The 13,518-nt window shown below is 46.8% G+C and overlaps 1 protein-coding gene across 1 annotated transcript in view; it reads right to left on the bottom strand.

Moving 5' to 3' along the window:
* Positions 1-13,518, bottom strand: part of LOC111157095 (dehydrogenase/reductase X-linked) — a 149,699-nt gene that overhangs the window by 119,604 nt on the left and 16,577 nt on the right. Inside the window, exon 2 of the mRNA XM_022518331.1 lies at positions 2,924-3,031. Within this exon, the coding sequence (XP_022374039.1) occupies positions 2,924-3,031 (108 nt within the window). The remainder of the gene's footprint in view (positions 1-2,923; positions 3,032-13,518) is intronic.

Below are 13,518 nucleotides of genomic sequence, written 5' to 3'. Positions count from 1 at the left end.
TAGACCTCCTCATCACTCACCCACCTAGACCTCATCATCACCTACCTGAACAAGACCTCATGATCCACCCAACTAGACCTCCTCATGACCTACCTGACCAGACTTCATCATCACCTAATCCAAGTAGACCTCCTCATCACTCACCCACCTAGACCTCATCATCACCTATCTGAACAAGACCTCATGATCCACCCAACTAGACCTCCTCATGACCTACCTGACCAGACTTCATCATCACCTAATCCAAGTAGACCTCCTCATCACTCACCCACCTAGACCTCATCATCACCTACCTGAACAAGACCTCATGATCCGCCCAACTAGACCTCCTCATGATTTACCCAACTAGACCCCATCATGACCTAAGTCAACTATCTAGACTTCATCATGACTTAAAATACCACACTGAGGTAAAAAGCACAGAAATGGAACAATTTTTTTTTCTTTGCATTGCAATATTGCCAACTTTCACAAAGAATTAGGAAGATGAAGAAGACAAGTACACTACAGAAGTCACAAGAGGCGGAGATAACCAGTGCTGGATGCCAGTCCCCGGCTGCTCAGACTGAGGTTCCTCCCCATCCTGCTCTACCAGCTTCCTTCTACCACAGGCCAAGCTCCAGCGGGCCCTCAGAGAAGACTTTGGCTCCTTCTGTCCACGATGTGATGTCACTTTGTTTTTTTGTTTTTTGTTTTTAGTTTTTTAAAAATTTTCTTCATTTGAGAGAGAGAGAGAGAGAGAGAGAGAAAGTGAGAGCATGAGTAGGGGGCGTGAGGCCAAAAGGAGAGGGAGAAACAGACACCCCGCTGAGCAAGGTACCTGACGCAGGGCTCGATCCGAGGACCCTGAGATCATGACGTGAGCCAAAGGTAGATGCTTAACTGACTGAGCCACCCAGGTGCCCCCCTGATATCACTTTGATCAAGTCATCCCAGATGGTGGCGAAACCCAAGACAAGGCAATAGTCTCCCAGAGACCTGAGTCCCTTTGATCACACACCATGTCTCCCTGATGTGCTCAGATCCCAGGGAGAGAGAAACATATCACGTGGATGCTAAAATTGAAGAGGAGTTCCAGAAATGCACACTCAGATGGGTCCCCTGTCCTGCAGGACCCCCTCATCCGCCAATGACTACTCTTCATCTGGGTGGGGGAAGTAGATATCGATGTTGGTAAAGACTGTCCTTGCAAAGACTTGTCAAAAACTGTTCTATCATTTCCACATTGATTCAGACAACACGGATGTGGACCCATCTCTGAAGAAAAAAAAAACACGGTTGAGGAAAATAGTGAGGTCCACCAAGAAGTAATCATCCCCTCCCAACGCCTGGCAAATGTGTACCATTCTACAGACCAGTTGGCTCATGAGAGAAAGGTGCCTACGTGGGTCCACGAGGGAGGAAACACTGTAAGAAACTGCACTTTTTCAAAAGAGTGACACATGGGAAGGGCCATGCAATACAAAAATTTTAAGTTGTGGAGTCATGTTTGACAAAAGTGAGAAGAAAAAATTAAAGTTAGGAGCATGAGCCCATTTGATTACGGGAATGAACAGCTAAGTATACCCATGTGAGTCACGCCTCTGTGAGGACAACAGAAGGCCACACTGGCTAGACCTGGGGGCTCTCCATCTGGGTTAAGAGCCCCCTCGGAGATACCCTCCCCCATGGAACTCAGGGGTCTTTGAGTTTTAACACAAGCAATCAACGTCATCATGGTGGGCAACCCCAATGTCTTGTCCAAATGTGGACAAGACACGGAAGTAAGGGCAGGGTCTCTGACTTGGCCACCAACACAAACCAGAGATATTTTCAGACCCAATTCGGGGTGCTGAAGCTGTCTCAAAATAGAGTTTAAGATCATCACAGCTTCCAACCAGTAGGAGTTATTGAACCCACCAGTACGTCATGTTATTTGTCCTATAAAGATCTCATGTATATAATCACGTGGCAAGTTTGTGTTCTTATACATTTTTATATCTGCATCTCAGTATCATTTGGTTTATAATGTTGTGGATTTTAGTTTGTGCATTTAGGCATTACTAGATGTTTGTGAGGTCCAAAGACCGAGCTTGTCAAGAGCCAGGAAGCAGTGGAACACATTCATGTTTAAATACCCTGCCCCAACTATAGATTCTGACCCCAAATTATCCTTCAAAAAATGATGGCAGGCAAAAGATGGAGGAGAAAAATGGGAGAAAGGAAGAAATCATTATTGAATAGGTAAATGACCATGCATAATATTATGTAGAAAGTCTTAAGTAAAAACAATCCTTAACACCTAAAACCAGACGTATAATGTGATTTCTGTAAAAACAGACACCACAAAAGGTATTAATTTAATGCAAATGATGTCAATAGGAGACATAATTAGCATGAAGTGTTTTTTTTTAAAGGTAATGTCCACAGTGTCATTTTTCCCAGCAGATTAAAAATTGTACCCCCAATTCACTGGGAAAATTAACAAAAGTACAATGGGTTCGTTTGAACTCTGTTTGCTTTCCCAGGCAAAGAAAATACCTTCGTTTTCAACGAGGAGTTAGACACCAGGGTAAGGAGCAGAGCGAGCGTTTCAAAAGAAGAATGGACAATGTAGTCTATGGGATTCAGCCGCAAAGGAAGCCAGTCTTTGAACACCTGTTCCGAGTCGACACTGGGCTATGTTGTGTCTTCCCCAAATTCGTATGTTGAGGCCCGGACCCCACAGGTGCTCAGAACCTGACCTTATTTGGAGAGGGTGTCTTTAAAGAGGTGGTTAGGGTAAAATGAGCCCAATGACATGGGTCCTCATTGCACTAGGACCAAAGTCCTTACAAGGGCAACCTTAGGTGTTTCCCAGATGGGTTTTACCTATAAGCAAATCACTGTCTCTATATGAGCCAACGATGGAGTATCTTCCATTAGCCAACAACACAATCATCACCTATGATCACACGCATGCCGAGTCTCGCCAGGTGCCTCGCTGTGGCATAGCCGATTCCATCCGTGCCTCCAGTCACTACAGCAACGCGGTCGGGTTGTGGGGCCAAAACTGAAGAAGAAGAAAAGGGAAAAAATATATATATATCAAAGTGAGTTTTAGAAGCGGATTGGTTGGATTAGTCCCGAGTCATTCCAACCTGGTCAAAGACACCTGATAAGCGCTTGCTCACCCCCAGCAGAGGCCTTGGCAGGAACCAACTAGAGCATCAGCACAATGAGTGGCAGAAAGGTCGGGAGCCAACGTGGGAGTAGCATTTATGAGCGTGGATGATGCTCCAGGATCCACACTCCCAGGCAACATGGGGCAAGAAGTAGGTTTTACTACTATTCAGGTATGGAGGAGGACAACAGACCAGGGGATGAATGCCTGCTGTTGCAACGAGTTTGTGGAACAGAGTTTCCAAGAGGAGGGGGCATGCATGCCACATCACCCCCTACATGGGGAAGCAGCAGGATGGGTCAGGAGGCAGAGGGACACGGAAGCGCGGACAAGAGTCTCTATTGTGGGAAGAAATGGGTCAGGGAAGCAGGCTCAGCAGGTTTAGGATAGTCGGTGTGAATAATTTCAGCAGATTCTGGGTCACAGGGGCTATCCCTACGTGTGTGTCCTTGGCCCTGCGGTGATTTGCGTGGGCAGGGTAGACACTGGCCAACAATGTGGTCATGGACGTGGTGGGGCGAGGGCTGTGGATTGCCTGGTTTGCGTTGGAAAGCTGTGCTCCTGAGAGAGTCACATGCTATCTCTAGGAACCGGCCAGCCCTGTGAGCTGAGCATTCGATGAAGGTGACAAAGATGAACTTTTATTTTTTATTTTATTTTATTTTATTTTATTTTATTTTAGATTTATTTATTTATTAGAGAGAGGCAGAGGAGAATCTCAAGCAGACTCCACACGGATCATAGAGCCCAATGCAGGGCTGGATCTCACAACCTTGAGATCACAACCTGAGTGGCAACCAAAAGTCAGACGCTTAACCCACTGAGCCACCCAAGCACCCCAAAGATGGACTCTTTAATAAATGGTGTTGGAACATGTAAATAGACATTAAGAAAAAAAGGCAAAATTAGACCCATGTACACATCAAAATTAACCATGGGGTAGAAGTTACACAATGAACATATTAGGGGGAAAACAGCATGAATCCATTTATTTTTAACCTCAGAGTATGAAACGTCTTCCTAATCATAAGTTGAAGTTGAGAAGAATAAGTAGATAAATTTTGCTACCAAAATAATTTTGCGTGGAAAACACACACACACACGCTCTCACACACAGTAAATGATATATTTAAAAAAAAAAAAAAAAACTTACAACCCTGATCACATGCAAAAGGCTATTTTCCTCGTATGTAAAGAGTTCTTACAAATCAAGAAAAATAACACTCTAAGGAAAAAAAAAAAGGGTGAACATAACTGTGTATATGAAAACATACAACATGACACAGTCCTTACCAAGGCATGTGAGACTTTACCCAATGAGAGGCATGTTCACGAGAACTCACTGAGACACCACTGGACTTGACAAGAGCAAGCACTTTGACACCATGCTTCTCTGTCACAGTGCTCACAAGCAGGGGCTCACGTACGCCACGGGCAGGAAAGCACGAGGGGAAAACCCCCCATGTGGGTGGGGGCCCTTGGGTGATATCTAGTGCAACCTGAAACACATTCAGGCTGTTGCAGCAAAATCACTTCTAGAAATGTGCCCTGGAAATCCATGGCAGACCCCCCATTTCTCCCTGCAGCTGTGTCCCTGGCGTCCGCAGTCACGCAGACACCGGTCAGCAACCCTGAGTGGCCCTTGAGTGCAGGTGGGTAACTCCACCTGCAGTCACGATGGGCTGGGAATACATGTGTAACATTGGAAAGGTGATCATTCGGGGGTTCTCAAGCTCACAGTGGTGCTACCAACTGGACGTTCACGACCCCTGTGATAACCTATGAAGGTATTAGGGAATAATGTCCTGAAAGAGCTCATGGTCCTGTGGGACGTCATGCAAGCAATAAGAGCTCATATGTACTTCTAAGCGTGGTATCTGCCCTCATGCGGGAGGTCTCTCTGCTGTTGGGATAATCCCCGTGCAACGGGCGGCCATTCCCAGTCCAGACTTTGTCTCAGTCGTATGGGCCCAGGGGTGCTCATTTGTGCTCAGGATCCCATCCAGAAGGCTTTTGTGTGCCCTACGTGGGAAGAACAACCCTCTGCAACTGTGTGCTTTGACCGGTCTGCCCTCCCCCCTCGGCCAGGGTTGCCTGGGGGCATACACCTCCTCACAGGTTCCCTGTTCCTCACTGTCTGGCCCAATGGCAGACGTCAGGCTGGTGCTCCATGAATGTTCAGGGACTTAATGAACTAACCCATCCATCACTGGATCAAGCAGATAGAAGGCCACAGCTACCCCAAAAGGAAATGTGCCATGATGTAAATGTGGGTATCTCCTCCTAAAATTCATGTGTTGAAGGCCAACCCTCCGTGGGATGGGATTGGAGGTGGGGGTGTTTGGGAGGTGATCAGGTGATGAGGATGGAGGTGGGAACTTTGGAAGGTCATGAGGTGATAAGGGTGGAGGTGGGGGTCTTTGGGAGGTGACTAGGTCATGAAAGTGGAGGTGGGGGATCTTTAGAAGTTCACCAGGTCATGAGGGCAGAGCCACTACGATGGAATTAGTGTCCTTATAAAGGAGACCCCAAGGAGACTCCAGGCCCCTTCGACTGTGTAAGTACCCAGCCAGAAGAACACCATCTACAAATCCATTCTAGCAGCTCCTTAATTTCGGACATCGAGCCACCCCAATGGCAGGAAGTAAGTGTCTGCTACTGAAGCCCCCCCAAAATCACTCCATGCTGTGTTTGTTATGGTGGCCCAAATGGGCTAAGACAAGATGCCCTTATCCCAGGCAGATCCCCTGCCTGATGCTCAGGACGTGCTGAGAAACAGAAGCATGTGAGGAATGGGCATGATGACAGAGCAACGTCTACACCCACCACCCAGGAATGGAGGGGGGGGGTGCCTAAGAAACCACATGGCCACCAGGATCCAGTCTGACTCCTTAGCTTATCAGTGAGAAATGGACACAGGAACCCTGAACCGCCTTCAATGCCAAGAGCAGCAGGTGGTCTTCCAGAATGCTCTCCCAAGGACAGCATCACCTTCTTCACAAAGAATGCTCCTTGGGCTTCGATACCCAGTATGAAAGGTATTCGCAGGGATCAGAAACAGGAGGTGCATAATGGACACCCTACTCCAAGCCACCATGACATTTCTGGGCGAGTCCATGAAATGTCTTTCCAGGCCCGTGGTTGCTTGCTGCATGCCCTGAAGGTCGTTTCCTACCCAACGTGTCTGCATCCAGTGTCATCTTCCATTTGGCCAGGGATGGCACAGGTCCTCAGAATGTCTTCTCCCAAGGCCACGATGTGCCAAGCAAGTGGGATCGGCTTCCTGCCAAGTACGGCTCAGCCCACGTGGGGGTCCCTGAAGTTATCTCCCAGCTGATACCGTAATTTTGAGTCCCAAGTGCCATAAGTGAGTTGACCCTGGAAATCTAAAAAGATTTCATCTCTACGTAGCTCATCACGTCTGTTTCAGGATGTTTCTCAACCACGAGAAGAGCCCACAGAGCACGTGGACCACAGGTGAGAAGCAGGAGCTCCAGGTCCTAAACAAGCGTATGGATTTCCAAGAGGGTTACGCCTCTCCAAGGAGATGTCTGTAGGTCATGGTGGGAAGGAGCACAAGGCTGAACTAGCCAGGACTCCAACCACCTGCTCAGCCTGCCAATCAGTCCTATCGTTGATAGGATACAATTGTCCCAAACGCAGTCAACTGTCCAGTGATGGGCACATGGGGCAAGTCTGTCCCCTCTCCCCAAGCTTGGCTGGATATCCATTGAGAACCAGTGCCACCCAAACACAAACGTATCATCCTACAGTTCTGGAGGTCACAAATCTCCATCTCAAGGACAGCTGATTGGAAATCTTAATTTCCGTCCGCAATGTTTATTTGCCTGTAGCTTCATGATGACATAACTTAGAGTTTCCAGGGCTTAGGACACAGATGTCTTTGGGGGCCAGGATTCTGTCCCCCAAATCGGGAGCCAAAATTACTGGGCACACGACTCAGATGGAGAAGCCTGACCTTGCATCAGCTTATTCTGTGAAATGGCCCCAAAGTAACAACAGGAAGACATGGAATTGGAACCATAACACCCCCGTCCGGACCCGGCACGTGGTACATGTTCTCAAAATGGAACAAGGAGGCCTACGGAACCAACTCACACCAAAGACAGGCAGTGGCAAGAACAGGGTGCTCCACAGCCGGTAATTATTGGCTGTACCCCAGAAATACATGCCCTGGTTGGTAAAGACAGGAGGGGACTCGTTCACAGCAAAAACCCGCACAGCCGTTTCCATGCCGATCTATAAATAAACACATACACATGCACTTCACCAACAACTGTGATTTACGAGACACAAGAATCACCAAAAGTGTGATAAATGGCACCAACCGCTCGAGGTCATGAGTATTGTTTCTGGACATAAAAACTTACAGCGGAAAATTTAATTTTGCAAGACGGCTGTTACTAAGCCTTCCCCTACCACGTATCACTTGCCCTTTGGAAAAAGAACACTTGTATTTTCCTGACTTCAAATTTTAAACACATGCATTCCCCAGCCAATAAGCTTCCCAGGATTCATCCAAATAAAAAGAAACAATTCGAAATTTAAAAAAAAATTTTTTTCGGGTTAAATGTTGAACGTGCCAAAGTATAATGTACAAAAGTTGGTTATACAAAGCACGTGAATAAAGGATGGGGGCAATTGATCAAATCCTAAAACTCAGTCCCTGAGATAGATTTGAACCAGCCAAGAAGATTAAAAATCATATGCAGCTCTCCTGGTCATAAGACCCCTGCCATGGAGCTCTGAGGGCAAATTCAGCTCTGAGCTTCCTAGCAGCCAAAGAGAAAAGGGAAATAATACCAGAGATGGCTCTCAGCAGCTGACCCCGTGCTTCCCCCAACATGAGCCTCATATTGGCTTAAATACACACTGTTTTCTGTCACTGGGCTCCAACACAGGCATCCCCCCCAACAGAAATTCCCTTCCATCATCTGTGCTGGGAGGTCTAGCCATCCCGTTGTGTGTGGCTTAAGATTCCCCCTCTCCTGGTGACACTTGAGATCCTTCTGTCCCCGGAGAGTTGGTATCAGCTTGGAGTTGCACAGGGCACTCACTGATACTGAACAAATACAGGTGTCTGGGCTTGCAGAGACATGGGGTGGGAGGGACGGACACCCCAAGTGCATGGGGACTCCCCGTGCCCAGCTGGATCCCAGCAGAGGGCATGAGAATGGGAGCTCCATCTACATAAGTAGGAATGTGACAGCCATGTGCTTCTGATTGAAACAGGTCTCACCGGTGCAACTTCTGGACTCTGCGATCAACTCTGAAATCCCCACACTGTAAAGATTTCCCTCCCTAATGTGGGTGGCCTCGTCTAATCAGTTGATGGTGTTCATTGCGTAAAGACAGATTACTGGTCCCCACTCCCACCCCTGCCCCGGCAAGAGTCCATTTCCCAGCAGACAGATTCAAATTGTAAACGTGTCCTGCGTTTCTACCCTAGAGCATTTGGGTTTAACAAGTCTCCGTAGTTGTATGAGCCTATTCATTAAAACGATTAAAATTAAAATATTTATGTGTGTGTATATAAACATATACACATAGAGAGGGAGGTGATATATCATATTTATATGTTTTTATATATATATATATATATATATAAAGAGAAGGACGATAGATAAGAAGAATGATGATGGATGGAGACATAGATGAATGGATGGATGGAAGGATGATGGGTAGGTAGAACGGGGAGATGGACGGATGATGGATGGATAGATGGGTGGATGGATGGATAGACGGATGGATGATGGCTGGATAGGTGGCTGGATGGATAGACAGACAGAATGGATGGATGGATAGATGATGGATGGATAGAAGGATGGATAGGTGGGTAGAAGGGTGGATAGATGGATGGATGGATGGATATAATGGGTGGATGGATGGATGATGGATGGATAGAAGGATGGGTAGATGGGTAGAAGGGTGGATATATGGATGCATGGATGAATGGATAGGTAGGTGGATGGATGGATGGATGGATGGATAGACAGGCCAATGCTGGTTCCCCCTGAGGCCTTTCCTTGGCGTGTAGACCCTGTGTTCTCCCTGTGTCCGCACATGGTTGTCCCTCTGTGCATGTCTGTGTCCACATCCCCTCTTCTTACAAGGACCCCAGTCCTATGGGATCAGGGCCCACCCTACTGCCCTCATCTTAACTTGACCACCTGCAGAGACCCAATTTCCAAATAAGATCCCCTTCACAGGTACCAGGGGCTAAGACTTCAATGTATCATTTTTTGGGGAGAGGCACAATTCAAACCCTAGAAATTGGTGCACATGCATGCACACATCTGTGCAAGGCCACCCCAGCCTGGCTAGCGAGGCTCCCAAGGAGCACGGGCGAGCCAGCCCCTCTCCCTGCTCCTTTATCTCCCAGATGTGAGTCAGCTCCAGCCCAGATGCCTTCAATGCTTCCCCTAAAACCTGGTTGCAAACACACAGAGGGGATCCCTGTCCATCCCCTCACATGCCACTCTGTGTCCTGCACACCAGCACCCACCATCGCCAAGTCCCTCAGGCCAGCTCACCTCCAACAGGCATGGGGGAGCACTGGAGAGGTGACAGCTGTGAGCTGATCGGTCTGTACAAGGACAGCATCTGCTGCGGGCGCACGGGGAGGCCGCTCGGGTTCACGGCTCACGCCTTCCTCCCCGAACCGCCCAGCTGATGTGCTTGGGGGGCAAGCCCACGACTCAAATGACAAGAAAAGCAACGCACACCTCCCAAGCCCGTGTGCTTGGCAAAGGAGTGATGTTTGCAGGCCAAGCGGAGAAGGAGCTCCCATCCTGAGCCCGGACTATGTTTAGAGCCCTCGTGGCTCATTATTCTTTTTTAAGAACTGAAATGTGGAGGGTTGACCTCATGCTTCCGTGAGGGCCAGCTTGTAGGGAAGCAATTGTATGTCAGGTCTCTGTATCCTCATCTCACTGACCACAGCACAGGAAATAAGACATGCCTCCAACAGCGAAAGATTGGAGATATTTAAAAATACTGATAAAATAATCCACATATGCAAATACCCAAAATATCAAAATCCTGGAATCATTTACAGATGCAAATATTCAAATAATTGAAATATTCAAATACTCGAAGGACTTAAAATTATTTAACTATTGGGATTATTTTTTGTTTTATCTATGTACTTATTGTTTATTTAAATAATTCTATTTAAAAAGTTAAATTTTGACATATTTGGAAGATTTACAATATTCTTTAAATAACTTGCAGATTCAAATACTTGAGCCCCTTGAAATATTTTAAAAAATAATTTACATATTCAGACACTTGAAAGATTTAAAATACGGTTGAAATAATTTACAGATTCGGATACTTGCCATGTTTAAAATATTGTTTAATTTACACAGATACTTGAACTGTTTAAAATATTGTGAGTGATTTAAATATTTAAACATTTCAAATATTTAAAAATCCAATCGTAAACACAGAAGGGGAGGCGGGGGTGGTTGGATCACTCCGCGACCATGTCCTTCTCTAAGGACTGTGCAGAATCCGCGCGGATAACGCGGAGCACGTCAAGAAAGGGTTTCACCCTAAGGAGTCGAAAGTCCGTCAGGTAACATGTAAAGGCAAACGACAGATGCGGGGCGTAGAAAAAGGGCTGCGACCTTGCCCGTAAAGGGGTCTTGTAAAAGGATATGCACATCTTCTCTCCTCTTCCCTTCCGAAGACCCAAAGAAAACGAACAAGGGACTCGTGGATAGTGAATAAAACACGCCCGTGTACAACAGCGTTGAAACGCACTCCTGAAAGTACACACGATGAAAGGAAGACAGCTGACTTGTGATCAGCCATCGCAACAGCGGGTCCCAAAACTGCACGCTCGTACCAGAACGTGTCACTGGGCACCAAGACTCTGTCCTTTTAGCAGACGAGCTGACAAGGGCTGTGCCAAGCAGGCATGCGTGCATGTTCTCTCTGACCCAGCAGCTCTAATGCTCAGAGCTGCTCCCACAGACGCACTCCCACGGGTATGCAAAGATGCTGGAACATAAAAAGACACCCTCCCTGCCCTGTTGATAAGACAAAGATCTTCGGTGTGAATGTCATTTTATGCAAAGAGTCTTTACAGGTGTTCTTGTGAAAGAAAGCCTTATTGTTCTAGAGACAGCTGGGAGGACCCTCCCGTGGAATTATGCCGAGTTTGGAGTGGGGGTAAAAAGAAAAAAAAAAAAAAGGCAATTTTAAAAGGTTGCATTGTGTGTGACTCCATTTATGTGACATTCTTGAAATGATGGCATTGTGGAAACAGAGAGCAGATGAGTGGCTGGCTACGGGTGCAGCATAGATGGACGTGGGAAGGAGGTAGCAAAGCTATAGGAGGGGAACATTTGGGAATCTGGGGGCAGGGAACATGCCTGTGCCTTGACACAGGGGGGATGGTCACCCCCCCCCCCAATGACTGGAGGGATGCACCATCCTTCATGTGCAAGGACATCCCAGATGGCTCACCCCACCACTGCACACGTGGCTGCCCATGAAAATGAGGAAATATGGATAAAACAGCAATGATTGTACCCCTGTAGCCATGGGGTTGGGATCACGTACTTTACAGCTTTGTAAGTTTTATCCCCCGAGGGAAACCAGGGAAAGGGTACACAAGGTTTCTCCATATTCTTTCTTGCAACTGCACAGGAATTACAGGGATCTGTAAAAAGTCTAATAAGCTCAATTCATATAATACATTCTGCTCTTTAAAACACGAATTTAAAAACGAGTCTTTGTCCCGTGGCTTCTGTCCCATTGTGTTGGAAATGTCTCGTGGACATGGGAGGGTCTCACGGGCATTCCGTCCGCCTTTACGGAAACGCAAACCAAAGCCACAGTGAGATATCACTTTAGGTCCACTCGCATGGGTCTTATTTCAGGGACAATGAAAACATCACTGAACAAAGGTTTAAGAGCAGGGAGGGAAACCGGGTCCATCCTGCATGGCTGGTGGACACAGAAAATGCTGTGGGCACTGTGGAAAAGTAGTGGGGAAACCACATGGCCCAGCAATCCCACTCCTCTCTCCATCTCTCCAGGACACAGGGAAGCAGGTGTCCACAAGCATATGTACATAGAAAGGCCCAGAGCAGCATTACTCATGGTAGCCAGGGAGATGTGAGCAGTCCAAGTGCCCACCAATGCACAGGGTCCATCCATGGATGGAATAGAACTCAGCCGTGAAAAGGAACAGCACTCTGACACCTGCTGCCTCGTGGAGGGACCATGAAGACACGATGCTCAAGGACGGAAGCCACACTCCCAAGACCACACAGGACATGATTCCATTTCTATGAAATACTCAGTATAGGAAAATAAGACAACCACCATGTCAAGAACGTGCCCATGAGCTTTCTGAAATTCTCTAACCATTAGACGTATGTGATGTCCTGCCAACTGACCTCCATAAAACTGGGGAGAAAATCCAATAACAGGTTCATATGTGTTACAAGAAAGGGAATGAGCTCAAGGCCATGTCAATCAAGCTTATATGAGAAACAGTATTCGGGTCGTGCCCGACTCTTGATTTTGGCTCAGGTTGTGATCTCAGGCTCTGGGCTCAACAGGGAATCTGCTTGAGATTCTCTGTCTCTGTCTGCCCCCCCTCCCAGCTCTTTCTCCCTCAAATAAATAAATAAATCTTTAAAAAACAAAATTAAGAAAAAGAAACAGTGTTTATAACATCACAGTCAAGAAAGGGACCATCCAAACAAAGCCAAGTATTTTCCATGCACAAATCCTTTGATTCCAATAAAATGCAGAGAAAGGATCCAAGGGAAAAAGATAAGAGACAAACTATGATGTAATGCAGAATTGTGTTTGAAAGGCATTTACGTTAAAGTGATAAATGAAAACATCATAGCAACATCCAAAAAAAAAAAAAAAATCACATCCACCAGCAAAGGGGAGGTCAGACTGTTTTCTCACAAAGTCTTCGACTGATCAGACAAGGCCCACCTGCGCTAAAGAAAGTCATCTGCGGAATTCAAAGTTAAGGTATCGATGTAGGCATGGTGACCAAAGGTGACATGCATTTTGCACGAGGTGGAGATGCCTGGCGATGGCAACCTACCATACGACGCAGTAAAAGACTTGTAGACATGCGCTCTCCAGATTTGAAGAGGTCCAGCCCCATGTCCCTTACACATAAAGGATGCATTAGTCAAGGATCTCCCAAGAAACACACAAGAAGAATAAGCACTGAGACAGAGATTTAATTTATGGGATTGGTTCATGTATCTGTGTGTATTTGAGTCTCTATAGTGCAGGGTCAGGCAGGAGGCTGAGACCCAGGGACGAGCTAAAGTGGCAGCCAGAGTCCAAAGGCCTCCTGGAGACAGAAT

Source organism: Enhydra lutris, unplaced genomic scaffold (genome assembly GCF_002288905.1).
Source record: "Enhydra lutris kenyoni isolate GAN:26980312 unplaced genomic scaffold, ASM228890v2 scaffoldscaffold52, whole genome shotgun sequence".
Taxonomy (NCBI): Eukaryota; Metazoa; Chordata; class Mammalia; order Carnivora; family Mustelidae; genus Enhydra; species Enhydra lutris.
This window is presented reverse-complemented; position numbering and strand designations above follow the sequence as displayed.